The sequence below is a fragment of the Erithacus rubecula genome (genome assembly GCF_903797595.1).
Source record: "Erithacus rubecula genome assembly, chromosome: 3".
NCBI classification, from domain to species: domain Eukaryota; kingdom Metazoa; phylum Chordata; class Aves; order Passeriformes; family Muscicapidae; genus Erithacus; species Erithacus rubecula.
The window spans coordinates 25,257,782-25,278,801 of record NC_136689.1 but is presented as its reverse complement, the minus strand read 5'-3'; the positions used below and the strand labels follow the sequence as shown (position 1 = coordinate 25,278,801).

Genomic DNA, 21,020 nt, shown 5'->3' with positions numbered 1-21,020 from the left:
CTGGATCTGTGCAGGTTTGCTGAGCAAGACAGAGAAAAATAAGAAAGCAAGGAGTGTCCTCAAACTTTTTTGTCACTAAAATATGTGCTGCTCATGCCTTCTGCCAGTATCTGTGCTTGGTCTCTGCATTTAATCTGGAGGATTTTGTCTATGGGGGAAAAATTGGTAATGGGAGAGACGAAGGTTAATTTCCACCAGATTCATAGAAATTATTTATATTGTCAGCAAAAGAGAGAGCTCTCCTTCTGCCCATAATAAAAGTCTGATGTCAAATGTATTTACTGGTCTTTATCATTATATGTCTCACAAAATAATTAGGGAAAAGCTAAATATATTTTTTCTTTTTTTGTTTTAGTTTTTTATCTAGTACAGATAAATAAATAATTTTCTACACAGGTGTCTTTTCCTATAAAACGTGACCAGGAGAAGGAATCTACTGTGATGATACAATTCATTGCATATTAAGAGTGTAAATACACAGTACTAGTAAGTTCTCTGAGTAAAAGCATGTAGTGCCTTTAGATGGAATAATGCTTTATTTTATCTTACTTATGGCTCCTATCTAATTTAGAGTTTTAGTACTGCATCATCTTTTCACATTCCCTGATGGGTTTACTCTGAAAGAAAGGCCCATGACTCCCTGACTATTGGGTTGTCCAGAAGGCTAGAGGTTCATTTTTCCTGCAGCTGTCCTGTTTATGTAAATCTATATTACCCTGAAGTACTTGACAAATGCATTAAAGACTATATTTAAAATCAGAATAAATACTATTAAAATACTATTAAATACTAGTAAAAGCTATTTATGGGACAGTATGTAAGAACTGTGACTGAACTACCTGTCCAGAGTCCACAGGATTTCCCCTTTTCTGTGTGCAGGGGTACTATTTAAAATCTGAATATTATAATTAGAATTAATATAAACTTTTTCAAATGGCTGATGCCTTCTGCATTTACATCACTTTAGTATCTGAGCACGTCTACCTCTTAAATATTTTAAGTATTGTAAGAGCCCAGAGGGTAGGTTGATGCTCCCATCTGTCTGGCAGGATGTAATGTGTCATTTGAAGGTGATGCAAATATCACAGCAGAGTGTACCCAGAAATGGAGCTCACTGCCGTGCATTTCAGTCACTTTTCCCTAGAAAAAGTCTCTCCTTTCTTAATTTTTCTGGTACAACTCAATTTAGGTTTATTCAGGGTCAAACCTGGAGTGGTCCATATATAGTAAGTGTAAAAATAGACTCTTCTAAACTAAGCAATCCACTTTCACTGAACTCATAACTGTAAGAAGCTGTTACAAACCACTGGCTGTGTCCTTCCACCACAGCTTACTGCACATCACCAAGTAGCTCTGCACAGGACCTGGTGACTTGTCCTTCACAAAAAGCACTTCTGTCAGAGAGGATCCAGCCTTGATCTGAAGTATTATCTAGAGACTGATAATCTGGTGTTGTCTGCAGCTTGTCTGTTTGCATCTCACATTAATTCACCAAATGGCTGTCTCTGCTGCCTGAGTCCTCACCACCATTCCCAGTAGAGGTTGTCGTGTGCAGGCAGATCACCCCTCAGATAGACTTCAGGGCTGACAATCCAAACAGAGCTGCTGAAGTCTGAGCTGTTGCCTCCAGTGTTTTGGACACTGCTTTGGTCCAAATGTAATGTTAAATATCAGGAGACCAGACCAGAGCTTGTGATTCCATTTTTGTTCACACTGCTTTTTCTAAAAGGATGAGATACATTGGAGGAGTGTACTATCCCTCCTTGCCATACTTGCTAATTTGGGCTTGCTGCTGGAGCCCCCTTCCAGGTCCAGGCTTGGGGACAGAATGCAGGCTTTAGTTCCAGAGATATTATTGGTAATCCTGTCACTTTCAGTTTGACATTTGACATTTTTATATGGTGCTTTTTTTTTTTTTTTCCCTCCTTTCCCCCCTCCACCTCAGCAGTGGGGAAACATGTTTTGGTTTGTTGTTCTTTTCAAATAACCTCAAGCTGCAGTGATTTAGATCTCTCTATATTCATGCTGTCCTCATTCATATCTCCACTACTCTAAGTTGCCAGTTTCAAATTCTGAAAAGTTATTTCCAACGTTGATGATTTATAGCCTGAAACATCAGTCTAAAAAATATTATTTGATGGCATTTTCCTATTTACAGGTATTTTGAAGACCTGACAGATAGCCTAAACATTAGTCCTATACTTTACTGCATATCGTGGCTGAGTGTGTAATTTAGGATACTGAAGACAAAACGTGGTGGAGTTGAGTGAGATGAAAAGGAAGTAATTCTTATCTTCAGGCTATTTACATGTGTGGTTTGTTCCATTCTAAGTATATACTAAACGTGACATTCTTTGTGTCTGAAATAGTAGCAGAATAACCTAGTGGTTGCTAAGGTAATGAGAACACACCATTCCCTTTCCAGTTCTTGTAAATAAAGTATGGAATTTAATTTCATTCTGTGTTACCTGAGGCAGATCAGGCATCTGATAAAACAAATGATCTTCACATTCCTCTCCACTTCCCTTCTGATTTTCATTGAAATACTGAGATGTTTCTCTTTTTGTAAATAAATGAGGCTGCCCTGCTGATGGTGGAGTAGAAAGTAGCCTAAGAATTACATCTTTTGTCTTGCAGCTGTTTTCCCTCTGAGACTTAAAATGTATTTGTCTTCCTGCTGAAACACTATTGCATGTGATCAGGGCTGAAGATTTAACAGCCATAAGAGTTCCTCTTTTTGTTTTTCTCTTGATGTTTTTCTTACATGTTTATTATCTGTGCTTGGGCTATGGATTGCAAGCACAGCATGAGTGTGAACCCAAGATTTATTTCTTCATCAAAGAAAGGAAGGTTCTCTCAAAAAACAATATGGTAAATCCAGGAATTTGCAAATGCTAGACACCAGTAGATAAGTGGGTGCGATACTTACCTGGCAAAATGATTCTTGGCAAGGATTATCACTGGCCTTGGGAGTGCAGGCAGCAAACAAGAAATCCAAAGGAGCTCTGACTGCTGTGCAACCAAGCAACATTACACCCCAGACCATCTTGACTTTGTAGTGGAAAAAGAGAATCCATATCGAACTAATCAGCAGCTAATCAATCATCTGAGTCCACCAGGCTGGGCATGAAGATTACATACATGAGGAGGAAGAAGAAACAGCTGGGGCATGGAATGGAGCTCTGCTTAGAGTAAGGGAATCTGTTGTAAAAGAGAGGTATTATGGAATGGCAGAACAATATTCCTGCTCGCTTATGTGACAAATTTTTGTCTTGTTTGTGTTGCATTGATATCAAACCATCGTTCACTTGCCACAGGTGGGTTATTTTAGCCTAACAGCTGTCTGGATATCAAGACTTTATATTCTAATAGCCTGTCTGCCCAAAGAAGTAGATTTGGGAAGTGAAGTGGACAGCTGGCATAATAAATGGACACTTGAACCCGGAAATTAAAGACAGCTGCTGGATCTAATTTTAAACATAGCTCTTGACCAGATCCCTCTGTGTCCTGCTTGTCCTGCTACAGTAAGTCATTAGTGGGAGTAGAGAGACAAGAAGTTGAAGATACTGATAAAGAACCTTTGTGAGGAAGGGAATCACCCTTGTTCAAGTTATGGTATTTCCATTTTTCACAGTAAGTACCGTCAGCTTCCAGAGAAGGGGAGTGGAAATGGTTTGTGGCTGGTGCATGGTCTAACGCTGCTGACACGGGCCACTCTTCTGGACCTCTTAATGGCCAGTGGGACTCCCTGGTCTGCACGCAGCGCTATTTCGAATGAGGAAAAGCATTAGACTGGAGGTTTTCCTAATATTTTAAAATAACACATGGTTACATAGCCAGGTTGTAATTCTGAGTTTTTACATCAGGGCTCGGGAATGCGGCGGCGTTAGGGGCGGTCTGGAGCTCCATCTAGCGGGGCACTGCAAATCCCGCTGGCTGGACTTGGATTTTTTTAGCAAGTACGAAAATAACCACGAATAATACCGTACTGATAGAATTCTTCACTTGGGATTAGCGAGTTAGGCACATTATTAATTCAGCAGCTGGTTAAGTGTTTTCAAGTTCCTGTTTTGCTTTCAGAATGCCATTACCAAGCTGGGTTGGTTTTGGGGAGTTTTTCAACTGTGACCGTATTGTTCTGCTTTATTACAAATATGATACTAAAATTAAGGGCTGTGGAAACATTTCTGGAACTCGTTCTCTTTAGAGAGTTAGCAAACCTCTGGGAATTTTGGAAGCAAGCAGACCATTACTCCTCTGATGTGAAGATTCCCCTCTATCAGGCAGCTCTGTTAATGACGATAGGTTTTGGAATAACAGCTTTGCTGTTTATCATCTGCTTTTAAAAAGTAAAACATCAATTTTTTAAAATATATATTTTTTAATATATATAGCAAGAAACTTGAAGAAGTAAGAATAAAGAATAAGTTTCGTTTGTTTTATTACAAAACTTCAAAATGCAACTTGACTTTATATCTACCAAGCTTAGTTAGGATAGAAATGTTAATAAAATATGAAAGCATTATTCTAAAGGTATCTACTTAAACTGCTGAGAGAGATCACGTTAATGATCACGTTCAAATATACATGCAGCATGCATTTTTCTATGTTTTCCTAAGAAAAGTGGATAAAACAGATGTTTATTATAATTTGACATATAAAAATTTTGATGTAAAGCATTGTAAATGGCATGATAAGAGCTGACTGAGGCAGTTGGTGCTGGAGCTATGGGACAGAGGCCATAAAAGGCCAAATGAGGTCAGATTTCATTTAAGCGTGCCTTATAATTTCCTTTTAACCGCATTAGCCCAACTAGTATTAGATTTGTGTTATATTTAAACTTTCAGCTTTCCTTCCTCCTGCACAACCAAATGCTGTTCCTGTTGATTTGAATCAAAGGCTTGGGAGTGACAGCTGCCAAAGAGGGCTTATTTCAATCTTCTATCCCACGTTTGCCTCTATCCTTTCTAAACATGCATTTTTGTCTGCACCACCCATCTAAAGCTCTTATTGTCAACAGGCAAGCTCGGAGATACCAAAATTGCGAAAGGAAGACCAAAAAGCACGAAGCGCACTCTTGGCTGATATCCAGCAGGGAACCCGCCTAAGGAAAGTGACCCAAATCAACGACCGCAGCGCGCCACAGATTGAAAGTGAGCATGTGCTCCTCAGCAAGGCCTGGGGAGCTCTGCTGAAGCCTCGGGTGTGGGTGGAGGCCAGGTGGACAGTTTCAAACTGAAGGGCAGGTTTGAAGGTCAGCAAAGGTCTGCATGGCTTTGGGATGCAGAGAGGGGACACTTTCTAAACGTGCATCCTGCTCTGAGATCAATGACTGTTAACGCTTCTTGGAACGTCTCCAACTGCTTATCACCTTAACAGGCATTCCTCGTTCCAAAATAAATAATGAATGAATGGGAATTGTTGGCTCTAGCAGAAGAATTGTTTTTCATTAGATTAAAAGAACAAAAAATGCAGAAAAATTCTGGAAACATAAATTCAATATTAGGCCAAACACAACTATTTCTTGATGTCACAATTTGTGTGAGATTGAAGAGCACCAGAGGGTGCTGTGCTCCAGTGTATAGGTCAGAGAGGGATGGCAGTTCCTCTAGTAACAGTACAGGGAAAAGCTTGGCCTGGGCTGTTTCTTGGCACCAGGCCTTAGCAGTCTCAGGGCAAGGATGAAATGATTTTCTGATATACCCTGGGTTTTACATTCTTTTGAACAGAACCCAAAGGAGCAAACAGAGATGGCGGTAACACAGCTGTTAATAAAGGGGGCTCTCAGCAGCCTCTGGGAGGTTTATTTGCTGGTGGCTTTCCTGTTCTCAGACCAGCAGGCCAGAGGGACATGACAGGTAAGGGCTTCATTTGTATGAAAGCATAGCTTGGTGGGCAGAAATGTGGGATTACTTTACTGATTGATTTTGTTTGTTTTGTTTTTCTGGATGCTTAGTTCATCATGTGACCATGAAGGGCTCAATAAATAATGTGATTGAAGTCACCTTTCTAGATCTCAGGTGCCTTAATCCTTTAAAACATAAATAAAAAGCTATCTCTACACTTGTTAAGAAAGATTAAATAGATCTCTTTAACTGAGCTTTTTGCATTGTTTCAATGAAAAGTTTTAATTGTACCTTGAATACAGTATTGAAATCTGAGCTTATCAGTTTCAGCACAAATGGCAAAGTTATATTTCCTTCCCACCACAAGTGTATATTTCTATGATATTATAGTCTTGTGTATTACTTTAAAGATTCATATTTAAGATTTTTGCCCTTTGGATCTTATAGAGTATCACTTTGATCCAGCAAGATAACTTACTGATCTGAAAAAGAAGGGTATTGTTGCTTCACAATGACAGGAGGAAGGCATGTGTGGGAGCCCCACTGCTGCTTTCACCTCAAGAAAGTGCCAGAATCAGCGAGGGATGACTTTTATAGTCACAGTAATGACCTCTGGCACTGCGTGGCAGCTGGTGCCTTCTCAGCACAGAGCAAAGTCGGTTTTTGAAGGGAAGGACAGAACTTGGCTCCACCTGAAGGTTTTTTGCTCCCAAAAGATAAGCCAAAGATGCATAGCACTGTGTGATGGGGCTTTTGATATAGCTTCAGTAACTACTTTGAGTTGTTCTTAAAACTATGGCCATGCCTATCAGACTACGTGAGTGTCGAATGAGATGCCTTTTTTGACATCTTGCTTTGTGATAAATTCTTGACATTTACTCAGGAAAAGACATTTTGTAAGTTCAAGAGTCTTCAGGCATTTGCTGTTAAAAAGGAAATAGCAGAACCTGTGCCTTCTGGAAAGCCTTTGAGGCATTGCTTTTTAAAACCTGGCTTTTATCCATGGAGTTGAGGTTTCTGTAACATTTGTGTGAATTTTTTGATACTTCAAGTACTTAACTTGAAGCAAGTGTGTCAAACTGCTCGTGTACTTTTCACGGGTACATTTTCTCGATGCTCAGCGGGCTGTACCCGGCAGGACGGATACAGGTGTGAAGGGCTCCAGGCTCTGCAGTAAAGTTCCTTCTCCTTAAACTGTGTCATTCTGCAGAAGCTGAGGAAAGGGGAAGGGAGTAAGGTATCTTCATATAACTAAGCAGAATCCCTGGTGCCCATTGGAATACATCACCTCCTAAGTCCCATTACAGCGTGGGCAACCTGTTGGATATAAGGAGTTCGGAGTGAATGAGTTTAATCCCTCCGGGTTTAATCCCACTGGGGAGGGGAACACGAATTATTTGCTGTGTCCGCTGCTCGGTCTGAGGAGTGGGAACGCAATGCCGGTGTGTAACATGTGGTGTCTGGTTTCCAGCAGGGAGGCCTGGGCAGCTGTCCGGAGCCCGAGCAGCATCCCCCAGGCCGCCGGCACCGCCGAGCGGCGGCGCTGCCAAGGCGAGCAGCAGCCCCGAGGGCCCGAGGGCCGCGGCCCCGCCGGAGCCTCCCGGCGCCTCCCGAGCGGCGGCGGCAGCGGGCCCCGCTCGGCCCAGCCTGCCCGCGCCCCCTCCGCCGCCCCCCGCTTCCAGCAAGCCTTCCCTCACCTTCCCTCCTCCGCCGCCGCTGCCCCCGCCGGCCGATCGCCCTGCCAAGGCGGCGACCCCCGGCGCGGCGCCCCCGCTGCCGCCCCCTCAGGCTGACAAACCCAAGCCTCAAGCCGGCCCTTCGCTCCCTCCTCCTCCTCCTCCCCCGCCTCCTCCGCCGCTGCCCCCCGTGGCCCCCAGCGGGCTGCCGGGCAGGGCCGCCGAGCCCCCTGCGGCCGCCGCCGCTCCGGCCGAAGGCCGGGACTCTGCCCTCCCCACGCCGCCGCCGCCGCCTCCTCCTCCTCCGCCACACGCGGCCCCCAGCAGGCTCTCCTTTCCCCCCTCGCCGGCCGTCAGCGCTGCCGACCTGCCCCCGCCGCTGCCCCCCAAGGCCCCCCACCCGCTGCCGCAGCTGCACAAGCCAAGCAACATCCAGTCCCTGCCGCTGCCGCCCACCCCCGGGCCGCCCCAGCCCGCAGCCGTGCTGGAGACCAGGAAGAAGAGACCCGGCCGAGGCGCAGGTGAGAGCGGCACCTGAAGGAAGGAGGCTTTTCCCACCCTTCGGCTAGCAGGGAATATCACAGACTGATTTGGCTTGGAATGGGACCTTGACGATGAGTTAGTTCTTCAAGGCCCCCTTCCAACCCAAACCGTTCTATTGCACTGGTGACTGGAGAGCAGGGAGGGGCAGGGATGAAGAGCACATATGGGAGGAATGCCTGTAGATTTTGCGGCTTGTGATGAACTCCCAAAACATCCACTTTTTGAGATGTCAGGCAGATCTTAGGGGGCACATATGCCTTGTAATTAAGCTGCCACTCTTGGAAGCAACATGCTGATCAGTGGAGGCAAAGCCTTGGGACCACTGGGCTGCTTCTTGCTTTTGTGTTGGTATTGCTACTATTGGTATTCCAGCAGTGTGGTACCCTGTCAGCTGGGTATCACAGCCGGGTCATCATCTACTCATGTGCCAGCCTGCCCAGGACATCCCTCTACAGCTGTACCCATGCAGGGGTAATATTGCCAACAGCTGGGAAACACTACAGGAGTTAATGAAATAGAGATGGGGCAGCTACCATCCATAGGTGAGCAAAAACAAATCTGGCTGCAGTCTTCCGCTGTTCAACAGAGAAGCAGCCAGTGCCTCCTGTGATCAAGGTGGCTGGGCCAAAGGTTTCTCCAGCTACTTAGAAAGTGGGGGTATTATCCAGTATTTCCTTGAGTAGATGATAGAAGGAAATTTTATTAGACTCCTCTAATGTAATCGAAATAATAAAAAAAATTAGTCTAGACCTGTGTGGGTTTGAGAAATGGAGACAGCTACTTAACAGGGAACATCTGAAAGAGAATGTTCTGTACCCTGTATTTTAGCAGCCACATGTCAGGAGAAAGATTACTGTCTCCCTTTGAGAGCCAGGGGAAAGGCCATCTAAGTACAGCAGATCAGATCAGGTGCCTTGTGGTGGTGATTAATGCTGCTCAGAACTCTCTGATGAACTGTTACTATGTCGAGATGCCCATTTCTCAAGGTACTTCAATTTGTATGTTTTCCATAAAATTCCCCTGCCTGTCCCTTGTTATGTAGGAGGATAAGCAGTTTTGAGAGGCTGCTAACTTGGAGGCCTTGGGCTCCCTCCCCCTCACACAGCTCCTATGGGAGGTCTTCCAGATGTAAACTTTTATGGCAACTCCTTGCAACTCCTCAGGGAAATGCACAAGACATGGTAATTCCATTGCATAGCTGCCAAAGTGTCAGGAAATTTTCTTTTAGACATACCACCTAGTGTGGTTGTTTTGTTGATTCCCTTTGCTTTAAAGAGACTGCTTGTTCTTGTGAAAGTGGAAGGATAATCTTTCCTTCCACACTTCAGGATGTCACATTTTCCTTAGAACTGGAAATGGAAAGCCCCAGCCAATCCCCATAGTGACTTGAATTTAATCCTTGATGCTACAAATCTGTGGTCAGGCTTGGCAAACAACAGCTGTGGGTATGTTTGCCCCAAATACTGCATTCTTTCTACACTCTTTCCACTTTTGTGTGTAGTTTACTGTTGGGTTTAAGTCATGATGATGTTTATATGCTGGTCTCCTGTTTTTTATTAAAGGAACTGGTGCTGGGAAGCTGGTCACACCTCCACAGCCACCAGCAAGATCCCCAACAACTGAACTTACAAGCAAATCTGGAGTCTCAGCCTGGGCTACAGCTCATGACCCCTACACACCACTTAAAAATGGAAATATGCACATCATTGGTAATATAATTAAATTAAATATCTTAGCCTTAGTTAATAATGTTAGTACAAAACCCTGTGTATGTCCCAGACCTCAAAAGCTCACTCAGGTCTTTGTCCTAGCAAAAACAGGGTAGTATAATAGAAACATTTTTGTATAACATTATACAATGATAGAAAATTAAGTCTTTTTCACAAAGGATTTAACTTCAGTCAGTAGAAAAGCAAAGGATGCACTACCTGCAGAGTTACTTAAAAAAATGAGAAGTTTTCATAGTGTGCTTATATTACCATTCTTAAAAATAGATCATGGACATTTAGAAGCTCCTATAGGGCAAAGACCATTAAGAATTATTTTTGTGGTCTGGTGAATTGGCCATTCATTCTTGTCTACAGCTACATGTCTTGAAAATGATCAGAGAATACCTCTATTACCACAATACCACCAATGCAGAAAACTGAAATGGCAGACAGAAGCTTAATTTCAGTTTTAATAGCAGGCAGTGATTGCAATTAATGCAAAAAACTTGAATGATTCACTGAAGTGTTCATCAAGATGATTTATATGGAATGAGCCACTATCAATTCCAGGGGAAAATAAACCAGCATTTTTAATTGGAATTATTTGCAGCAACATTGTTGGGTGGTTTTTTTGTTTTTATTTTTTTTTTTAGTTTCTCTCTAGCAGTAACTAATATTTATTTCCCTGAAACTTCTCAGATGACTTTGAATCGAAATTTACTTTCCATTCTGTGGAAGATTTCCCCCCACCTGATGAATTCAAACCATTTCAGAAAACATATCCCAGCAAGATACCTAGAGGTAAGTGTGTAAACATTAAAAGATCTGATCATTATCAAGAGGTTTAAAAATGGAGATGAAAAATAAAGAGCTGAACCAGCATTAGCATAACTGGTCTGCTAGCATAGGCACAGAGAGGAATGGGATTTGTCACAGTAACAGGACAACAGGGACCAAAGATATAATGAAAATCACTTAGTTACTTTAGAGTCTTAGCTAACAACAAATTATGTGGCTGGACATGCAGCCTGTGATTAGATTGCTAAATTTGCAAAACCTGTGATGTTAAAAACAATCATGTTGCAAAACAGACTTGGGTAGCTACTGAGTTTGATGGTTTTTATTCACTAATTTGTGAAATCAGAGAGAAAGATTATTTGATCCATGTCTTCCATTATGTATTTTTATTTCAATCCTATCACACACCTGAATTAACAAAGAGACTTAGTACTGAACCTTCTCAGGGAAGTGATAAATGGTTGAACCTTGCTTTTTTTTTTTTTCTCCCTTCTTTACTTAGAATGAGGTCACTCTTGTAAGAGCAGTTCACCTATCCAGTTTTGAAAATGAGTAGTTAAAAGTGGAAAAAAATCTCATGCTCATATTCTTCTTTTTTATAAAACCCAATTTTCTGTATTATTATATGTCCAACTTTAATTAACCTTAAGTTCTGTTTCCATGCTAAGGTACTTTGTATGACTTTTCATAGCAGCCTCAGGCTAAATTGTCTGCTGTATTGTTCTTTTTACTGAAGGGCTACAGAGCACAAGCAATACCTGTGTGTATGTAAACATGTATATATATGCATATGTATGTATATATCAGAGTAGCAGATAAATGCAGCATCTCTGCTATATAATTGCATCCAAAACACCTTTTTAAAATCTGTCCTATCTATTTACAGATCCCTCTAAAAATCCTCCATTAAGAACACATGTGAGATGAGAAGAGTCTTCTGATGCTCTCTGGACTAGTATTAAAAAAGAAGATCAAGATAATATATAAAACAGAAGGGGTTCTTGTTGCAGTGATTGATTGTACTTGAGTCACAAGTACTGCAATATTATTTCTATAAACTGTAAAACAATATCAATGATACATTTTGAACTGGCCTACATACTACAGGAATGTTAGTACAGGCTTTTAAATTACTGTATATAGGTGAATATTTTTTAAGCAAAGCAGCATAAAATTTAAATTCTTTGTAGTGTTGAAACAATTCTAATTCTTATTGTGCTGGCAGTGTTACCTCAGAATGTTTTGTGCTATGTGCCCATAGTTCTTTTTTCCCCCTTCCATCATAATTTTTGGAAATTCTTTAGTTATTATTGAGGCATTTTTTCAATGAACTGTCAAACTAATATATTCTCTTTAGTCTGTTTTTATGTTTCTTCACTTCTTTCATTCTGCCTGGCCACAGATTGCAGCAGGATGTCCCTTTCATGAAGAGATGGGCCCGCAATCCTTTTCTCATGAAGCATGAAGAGGAGATGCCAAGGAGCTGTGGCTGCTAATAAGCCTACCTCCTAAAGATTACATATCCTTATAGGATAGTGTCTGAAGAAGCCCAGCTGTGTAGGGTGGTCATGGACTTCACAAAGATGACAGAACCTTTCCAAAGCTGAGGAAAAGGAAGTTGCTATATTGTAAGCAAGAAAAAGAAATGGTGTGTGTGAATACAGTGCTGAGTGTGTGTAAGGACACATGTCCTGTCTTTTCCTGCTGGCAAAGTGGATATTTACCATTTCTGTGACAGATTGCCTATACCCAGCAATTACAAGGCCTTTGGATGAGGGGCCTACATTTTAAACAGGCAACTGCTATTCACCAGCAGTGAAGGGTCATTGTCCAAAACACACCACGTGGAACACTCAGCCCCCAAAGTGGTTGTTGTCTCAAATAGAGTTGAGAATAGAGTAGAGAATAACTACTTAGCAGTGAACAAGACTTGAACTACTGCTTTTAATATTCAGACCTTGAGTAAGGTCTTCAGATCACAGATCTTCAGATCTGCTCCTAAGATATCTATTTCTAACAAGAATTACCCTTATTCTTGTGCATTGGGAGGAGTGGTGCCAGGTCAGGGAGGTGTTTCTTCCCCTCTGCTCAGCACTAGTGATGCCACACCTGATATGCCAGCCCCATGTGCTGTGTCCAAATTCTGAGCTCCCCAGTGCAAGAAAGACATGACTGTGCTGCAGAGAGTCCTACAAAAGGCCACAGAGGTGATGAATGGACTGGAGCATCTCTCCCATGAGGAAGGGCTGAGAGAGCTGGGACTGATCAGCCTAGAAAAGAGAAGGCTCAGAGGGGATCTCTCCAGTGTAAGTAAATATTTGAAAGGAGGGTTTAAAGATGGAGCCAGACTCTTTTCGGTGGTGCCCAGTGACAGGACCAGAGGAAATGGGCACCTGCAACACAGAAGGCACTGTCAGAACATCAGGAAGTGCTTTTTGACTGTGGGGGTGACTGAGCCTTGGAACAGGTTGCCCAGGGACCTTGAAGAGTCTCACTCCTTAGAGATACTCAAAAGCCATCTGGACATTGTCCTCAGCACCTGGTTCTAGGTGACCCTGTTTGCCCAAGGGTGTTGGACCACAGGACCTGTAGCCATCCCTTTCAATCCCAACCACCCTCTGATTCCCCTTTTACAGCTTTTCTGCATTCCCAGACCTGGGTTACAACAACTCAAGGCACCGCTGGGGGCAGAGTGGCTGGAAATCTGCCTGCTACTAAAGGACCTGAGTGTGCTGACTGACAGTAGCTAAACATGCTGAACAAGGGCCAGTGTGTGCTCTGGTGGTCAAGAAAGCCAACAACATCCTGGCATGAGGAGGTTCAGAGAGGATCTTATCACTCTCTGTAACCCCAAAGGATATTGTACCCATGTGGGGGTCAGTCACTTCTTTCAAGTAACAAGTCAGAGGACAAAAGGAAATGTCCTCAAGCTGTGCTAGAGGAGGTTTAGATTCAGTACTAGGAAAAACATCTTCACCAATAGGGTGGTCAGGCATTGGAACAGGCTCCTCAGGGAAGTGGTGAAGTCACCATTTCATACCTACTGGTATTTAAAAGACTTGTAGATGTGGCACTCAGGGACATGGTTTAGTGGTGAATGTGGCAGTGCTGGGTTAACAGTTCTATTATTTCCAATATAAATGATTTCATGATTCACCAGCCTGAAAAAGAATACTGCTGTTCCAGGATGAGTCTGGTGCTAACAGCCAGGCTATTTCAGTTATGGCAATAATTTATATAATTGCCATCAATTTCCCCTCAGTTACATTACATTACCCCTGAGGTGTAATAATATTATAGATCACTGATGATCTTGCCCCATGGTGGTGCCTTTGAACAAAACTATTTGGAAAAGACAGGTAACTGCATCTTTACATCCTTGCTTTTCTCTTTGTTCTTACAGCAGCTCAGTTATGCTGTAACTATTCCCACACACAGGCAGATTCATGGTGTGAGATGGTGTAGGGGTAAGAAGCTCTTCACCCACAGGACTCCAAGAAAACAACATTTGTCTTTTCCTAGCCTATTATAACTTGCTGTACATCACGTGAAAAGAAAAAAGAAAAAAAAATTGTGATACTTTGACCAATACTTGTCAGTAGTTACTTGATAAATATGCATGAATACAGTAACAAGCTAGAATCTACATTGCTACTCAAACAACTGGAAAAGTTGAAAACTGTTTTTAAAACTATTTTGTTATAGTACCATTAAAAGTGGCATATTGTTGGCTCTCATTTATTCTGAAATTTGTGTACTGCTCTATAGTAAGTACCTTCCTAAGTATTTTAAAAGTACCTAATGCTGGACTACCTGCCAGCAGATATATAAAGGAGAGGAAAATTTTGCTCCATTTTTTATTCATGGTTTGGGTATTTTAGAAATAAACAACATCTTTCAGGGATGAAATTAGAAATCCTCTATTTGCTAGCATTTCTGAAATGTTTCCATGCATTTGTCATTCAAGATCCATTGAAGCTTCTGGAGATACAGAGCATCACAGTGGCTGTCACCCTGAGGCAGCTGATCCCACAAGTCCCACTGTGTCCTTCCACTGAGACACACCTCTGTTCAAGACCACTGCAAATATCAAGACCATGCAGTTGCTCTGGTTTATACTAACTGCACCCAACCATGTTGCTGTACCACAGCTGATTTTTGTTTTTAAATGCACTATATAACTGAAGCAACATCAACATACTATTAGAAAATTATTACCTGGATCACTGTGCTCAAAACAATTTATTCATTCTGTCATATAAGCAGTTTCACATAAGGACATAAACGCCCATGAGATAATTGTGAGTGTTGCTTTCTTCTTTCTTAAGAAAAAGGCAAATAAAATATATGATGTTGTTAACAGGAACACCCACTTCTTTCATCTTGCCTCCCTCACAGCTCTCAAAGATTAGAGATCCAAGTTGTGCAAAATAGCTGTGAGAAGTGGTAATTCCCAATTTTTGTCCTCTGGCTGGGGCAATCATTTTTTCATCTCTGTTCCCTGGTTGTTCAGAAATACCTATCTACTCCTGTCAGGAGTTGTGATTTCATGGGAAATCCATTTACTTCAGTTATGGGCAGCTGGAAAAAGCACACTTCTCTTTCAACAGGCTTCATCCCCCACAATGTTCTCTGAAATCAAATGTGCTTCTTGCAGTCAGCCCCTCCTCTGGTTACCATACAGAGCAGCTAATTTTCAGGATTTACTTGAATATTTTCTTCTCCTATTGTCTACACTTTAAAATACTCAGACACAGGAGTTGGTACTATCATAGATAGCATGGGAAGATTTTATTGTGAATGAGAGGTTATTAGGTAGGCCATAAGAGAAAATGTATTCTTCCTGTTTTCAGTAAGTAAAAAGGCCCCATGTTTTCTTGTCCAATTACCATTATATAAGGCAATACCAAAGTAATGAGTCTAAACAGAACAATTTCATTAAAAAAATCCTGAGAATGAAGTGTGCCAGTATGGCAATGACTATTTTCCTGATGCACAACTCTTACAGTTTCAACTTGAGTTGTTTCTGCTTTCTACAGAGCTTTTACTTCCTCAATACAAAAGCATGTGATTCTTCACCATCCACTTTCCCAAAAAGTGAAGGATTTTAACTCCATAAGTTAACTTCCACTTATTAAAGACATGGACAACTTTCATCCTCCTGTATGAAAAAAAACCCACCAACCATTTTCACTGGACACAGTGTTTACTGGTTTAATTCTCAGTGTTTGCCCTATCCCATTCCACAAGAAGAGACTACAATGAAAAGCAGGCCTGCCTGTAGGGCTGTGGAGGAAGGGAAGCATGCTGCAGCACTGCACTGAATGTAAGGAAGCACAGGACAGCCATTCCTAAGCCTAACCAGTTGGATTGCCACACCCACCAGCAACTCGCTGGTACTTAAAGGATTCATCAGCCACATATGTCACAACAGAGATTACTAGGAACTGCTCAGCAGTACAAAGGCAGAAAGATGGAGAATAACCAGGCATTTATCAATGTCCAGCACCTATTCCTTTAAAAAATTCCAAATCTGTAGCTTGTATATAAATCAGACACTTATTAATTGCATCTCAAGAGCCAATATGTGTAGATCTCTACAGCATCCAGGCTGGCTCTGCACTAAAGTACTCAGGTCTGGAGCAGCAGCCAGGTGCACTACAAACACAAGTTGGCTGAGGCAAAGGCAGAACTTAACCTGGGGACTTAATTGTGATAATTTGTACAGGCATAGTGTCAGGTGCTGAGTTACTGCAACCATATACAGCCTATGAGGCCAGCACAACAAGGACAAGAACCAGGACTTACCTTCCTGGCCATCTCAAACCGTGATTTCAACTCTACCATTTCAACTCTGTATCAATTAGCAAAAAGAGAAAAATGCAAGTCAGCTTTGCTGCAAACCTAGTCCTGAGCAACAGAGGGAAAACCAGACTGCTTTCAATGACAATATGGCAATTAGCCTGATGAAGTTAAATCTTTACTTTAATTGGTTGCCCAACATACATGTTTTAACATTCTGTACTAAATTAGCCAGCATGCACACAGTAATTGGACCAGTCAGTGACTTTCTCCTTTCACTATATACATACACAAACGGGAACACCACAAGATTGGACGAAGGAAAGCAATTTGTTAACCGGATACAGCTAGCAAGTAACATTTTTTCCTCTAGAAATGTTTTTTTCCTGCAAAGTCACAAGTGTGAAGACTTTCTTTCAAGGCTTGAAGAATATTGCAGTCTTCCAGTGAAAAGGCTAACAATAGCCATTGTAGCTGAAATGAGATAAAATTTGTTGAAAATCCAGTCCAAGCAAGAGTGAAATTGAAAAAAAATCGCCTGCAATGTAGCATAGGGAAAAGGGACTTTGGAGACAAGCTGAGCAGGTAGAAAGGTGAGTTTGAACCCAATTCTTAACATCCTCAGCTTAGTGTAAAAGAGGAGGAGGTTCAGAATTGGATCCAACATTTCACATTCACTGGTAGAGTAATACCTAAAAATTGTTTGCTTACTTTATTTGAAGAACTTTAATTCTGTGTCAACACAGTCATAGAAAAGATCCACTACTTCAGCTGGATCCAGAATCTCTGTACGAGAAAGGATATCTTCCATTGCTTCTAAACCTTGTTTTTCAAGGTCTAACATAATCCTCATCAGTTTCTGGCCCTTATCCTAAAGGCATGAAACAACCAAATTCAGTTAACCAGCAAACAGGCTCATTAAAACATTTTACTGTTTCTCTTTGTTATAGACATATTTTCAAATATCTTTCAAGGAACTAAAAGGAACAGTCCTGGACACTTTGTGCATAAAGCAAAAGAACAAAAAAGGAGTTGCCAAATTTAAAGCAAAGAAGGCAAAGGGTAAAAGATGGATACAGGAAAATTATATAAGGCTTGTACATATAGCAGAGGTAAAGCATGCTCTTAATTTTGTGATCCCACTAACAGAACTATAAGAGAAGACTAGAAGCCCTAAGAATTGTGCAGTTTGTCATATTTGCATATGCATCCCTCCAATCAACACCTGCAAGATGATGAAGAAATTTGAAATTATGTGTCATGTAACAGTATTAAGACTCCAGATCCCAGGGAGGCTTTGCATGCCATTCTGACTTACTGCTCTTTGTGTTTCCAGAAAATTTACTCCTGGAAAAGGTGTGATTTCATTTTATCCAAATGTTATTTAAACTCTACCTTTTTTTTTTTCTTTTTTTCTTTTTTTTTTTTTAATTGAGAAGTGCTGCTTGTTTGGCTTGCAGCCTTCAAAACTGAGTTTCAGGAGGGAAAAAAGTAATTTAGAATGAGTGGTGGTCCTGAGTTTTTCAGGATTTTTCTCAGCATTTTGTCCAGAAAGAGTAGAGCATCTCATCTACGGTTTAGGGTCTTGGATGAGCAACTTTTACAGCATGAAGCCTGAGTAGAAACTGCATCTACCTGCATCTACTGTTGTTCTACCACAACTATGGGTGTCACATTGTGGGGACTTTAACAGGCAAGAGTCCACAAGATGCTAAGATCCTCTTCTAGGTCTTTCCTAAATCAACATTTTGCACAATGATATGAGAGCCAGCTGCACATTAAAACTATGTTAGCAGAGGCCACAGATTTTAAATTACTCAATTCAAAGAAATCAAAAATCTAGCCCAAATTGCATTTAAATAATGTCTGTACTAGCAAAGGTTATCACAGCTTCCTTAATCAATAATGGGTTGGTCTGATGTTGTTATGGTCATAGCAAGACTCTGACCCATGCAAATACACACAGAGGAAAATTGTAGAAAAGCAAGTCCTTTTGAGGAAGTTCAATACAACTATGTGAGGGTCTTCCACAAATTGCCGGAATACCAATAATAGCCTGACAGGTGTGCCTTGGTGATCTTTCTGCTTCACTTCCTCAAAAACACTTATCCAGTTTACTGCTGTAGTTGTAACTGCAAATGTTGAAAAGTTAATGAACTACCTGCCCAATGATTCCAAAAGCTGCATCTCAAGCATTTGGAAAAGCTGTACAGAATAATCCCCTTCCTGACTTCACTTATTCCAAAATTATTTGCATAAGAGATCCTCAACACTAAGTTTATACAAGGGAGGGGTTTCAGCCCTCAGGTATGTACTGCATGGCACTGCTAAGTGTTGTTCCTTCTCACATGGCATTTTCAGTAAAATCTTAAAAATTATCAGAAATGCATTGAATTGCAAAACGCAAGGTTTCCAAAACTGTCACCTGCAAATTATTACTTCAAGAAAAGTACCTTTCCAAACTGTATAGCTATTAATCCAGCATATAATTTAAATTACAACACTCCTGCCCTTATCCTAGCACATAATTCTGATACCACGTTGTACTAGTATCCAGTGTTCTAATCACTAAAAAGACTACATGCACAGTGGGGATTGAACAAGATAATCAGCTTAACAGTTTGACTTTTCATTTTGTAAAAGTAATGGAACAGAGCAACACTCTCAGGATAAAAAAAGCTACATAGAATAGTTTGTCCTTCAGAGGGCATCATTATTCAAGCTAAACTTACAAGGATTTTAAGAATATTCAGAGAATGCTTTCCAATGAGTGACTGGGAACTAAGTTCTGGAGTTAGGAACCTACATTGACTTCAATTCTTTAATCCCAGATCCCACAGCTCTTACCTGATCATTCTCCAGGAGAGATCTGGCCCATTCATGTGCCTTGTACAGTTCATGCCTACGATCAGGTTTCTCCTGGAATCGAGGTATCTTTTTAGCAGGATCATCATTGCCAAAAGAAGGAGACTGGACTTTTGGTACTAATTTTACATCATCGACAAAAATAAAGGGTTTAAATATGGACCTGAAAGAAATGAGAATTACTGCTTGCAGTAATAAGAGAGATCTCATGTGTTATTGAAATATTCACCAGGATGTTTCAAAGAAACACATACAGAGCAGCATAGGTAATTCATCTACACTAGGCATGGGTGAGGTTAGAGACTTGGTACTGGTCACAAGCAAAACAAATCTGGGTTTGGCAATTATTGTAAAAGCTTATCACCATTTTTATCTATAAGATTCTCTGGTGTCCTCATGCCAGTTCTGCCACTTCTTTAGAAAAGTAGCACTGGTTTCCTCCTCCCAAATTTTTTGTAACAAACCTCAACATTTGGCCTCACATCAGTTTTTCTCCTATGTTCCCACTGGCATCTCTCCTCCTCCTTCCAGATTTAATTTTTATTAAAATCAGAAAAAACATTTGTGTGGCACAGGGAAGATTAGATACCTTGCTCAATATCAGTGGATTTTGCATATAAAGAGCAGCACTTTAGAATTTTACTTCATGAGTTGGGAGAAGACATGGCTACCAATATTGTGACATTCCTCAAACAACTTTAACACTGAGTTTGGACCTAAACTCCTAACAGAGACAAACAAATAAACAAACAAACAAAAAATAAACAAAATCAAACAACAAAGAAACAAAAAAAACCCCAAACAAACAAACAAAAAAAAACCAGTCAATACAGTATCTTCATTCCTAAGAAGCTGAAAGTAGGTTTTAGCAAGTTCATGGAACAACTGCATTCCTTCCCTTTAGATACAGAACAACAAAAGCACCCTTCATTCTGCAGTGAAGAACCTGCCAAAAGTGCAAGACTTCTGCAACACACAATTAATAACCACTGCCTGTGGACAGTCAGCAGGTTCAGTGCTGCTACCCTTTCCATCACTGTCACAAAGCCCTGCTGACTAAGAATTTATATGACTCACTAGCCACATGTAAATAATTCTTACTTAATGCATTACACTGTAAGATAAAGCAAAAAATGTCTCTAAACAAGGCTTTTAAACCAGGTTTTCCACCGTCAAAAGGACAGAAATCCCAACTAAATAATTTGAAGTCTTTCTCCTTGTTATCACAAAAGATTTGCATCTAGTCAAAGAAAAGTTTGCATTAGCAAGTTTAAAATTGACACTTAATCCTGAAAGTCTGAGCTGCATAATGCAAGGTGGGTGGAAAGTCCCTTTGGCATGGATGACTTCCATAGCTCAGTAAAACCTTATGATTACTACTGGTCTTTCTACAGGAATGACTGTCAGCTGTTCGAGGGCATCATTTTCTTCTCCCCAAAACCTCTTTACCTCAATGCAAGTGGCTGATCTCCTGAATAACTGCAAGTGGTTTAGTTTAATTTCTGTGAATCCCAGGTGGATTCTGTTTAAAACACAAGATAATTCATTAGTTCTTTGATGATCTGACCCATGAATTCCCTAATCTCCTCAGCTACATTCAGCTAGAGAGGACACCATGTAAACTGGAAACTGCCCCTCCAATAAAAAACATGTGTGAGATCCCAGCAACTTGCTGATATTTTGCTGTGGTAATGTTTTTATATCATATGAAGCTACCTAGAGTACACAAACCCTCTTTGATAGGTAAAACACTTCATTTGTTTGAGTTTTGCACACACCTG

The 21,020-nt window shown here is 41.1% G+C and overlaps 2 protein-coding genes across 7 annotated transcripts in view; one reads left to right on the top strand and one right to left on the bottom strand.

The window, feature by feature from the left end:
* The window catches only part of WIPF3 (WAS/WASL interacting protein family member 3), a 35,213-nt gene extending 23,278 nt beyond the window's left edge, over window positions 1-11,935 (top strand). For 3 of the 5 annotated variants that reach the window (XM_079300159.1, XM_079300157.1, XM_079300158.1), the window contains exons 3-8: window positions 5,021-5,153; window positions 5,730-5,858; window positions 7,318-8,043; window positions 9,628-9,774; window positions 10,474-10,575; window positions 11,459-11,935. In XM_079300159.1, the coding sequence (XP_079156285.1) occupies window positions 5,021-5,153; window positions 5,730-5,858; window positions 7,318-8,043; window positions 9,628-9,774; window positions 10,474-10,575; window positions 11,459-11,499 (1,278 nt within the window). In that variant the 3' untranslated portion in view covers window positions 11,500-11,935. Of the gene's footprint in view, window positions 1-2,008; window positions 3,634-5,020; window positions 5,154-5,729; window positions 5,859-7,317; window positions 8,044-9,627; window positions 9,775-10,473; window positions 10,576-11,458 lie in introns of those variants that run through there. The other 2 variants (XM_079300161.1, XM_079300160.1) reach the window with 2 other exon arrangements.
* Window positions 11,936-14,795: 2,860 nt separating this feature from the next.
* Window positions 14,796-21,020, bottom strand: part of SCRN1 (secernin 1) — a 37,298-nt gene continuing 31,073 nt past the window's right edge. For both annotated transcript variants that reach the window (XM_079300164.1, XM_079300165.1), the window contains exons 7-9: window positions 19,222-19,402; window positions 17,086-17,245; window positions 14,796-16,848 (exon numbers count right to left, since the gene is read on the bottom strand). In XM_079300164.1, the coding sequence (XP_079156290.1) occupies window positions 17,087-17,245; window positions 19,222-19,402 (340 nt within the window). In that variant the 3' untranslated portion in view covers window positions 14,796-16,848; window position 17,086. The remainder of the gene's footprint in view (window positions 16,849-17,085; window positions 17,246-19,221; window positions 19,403-21,020) is intronic.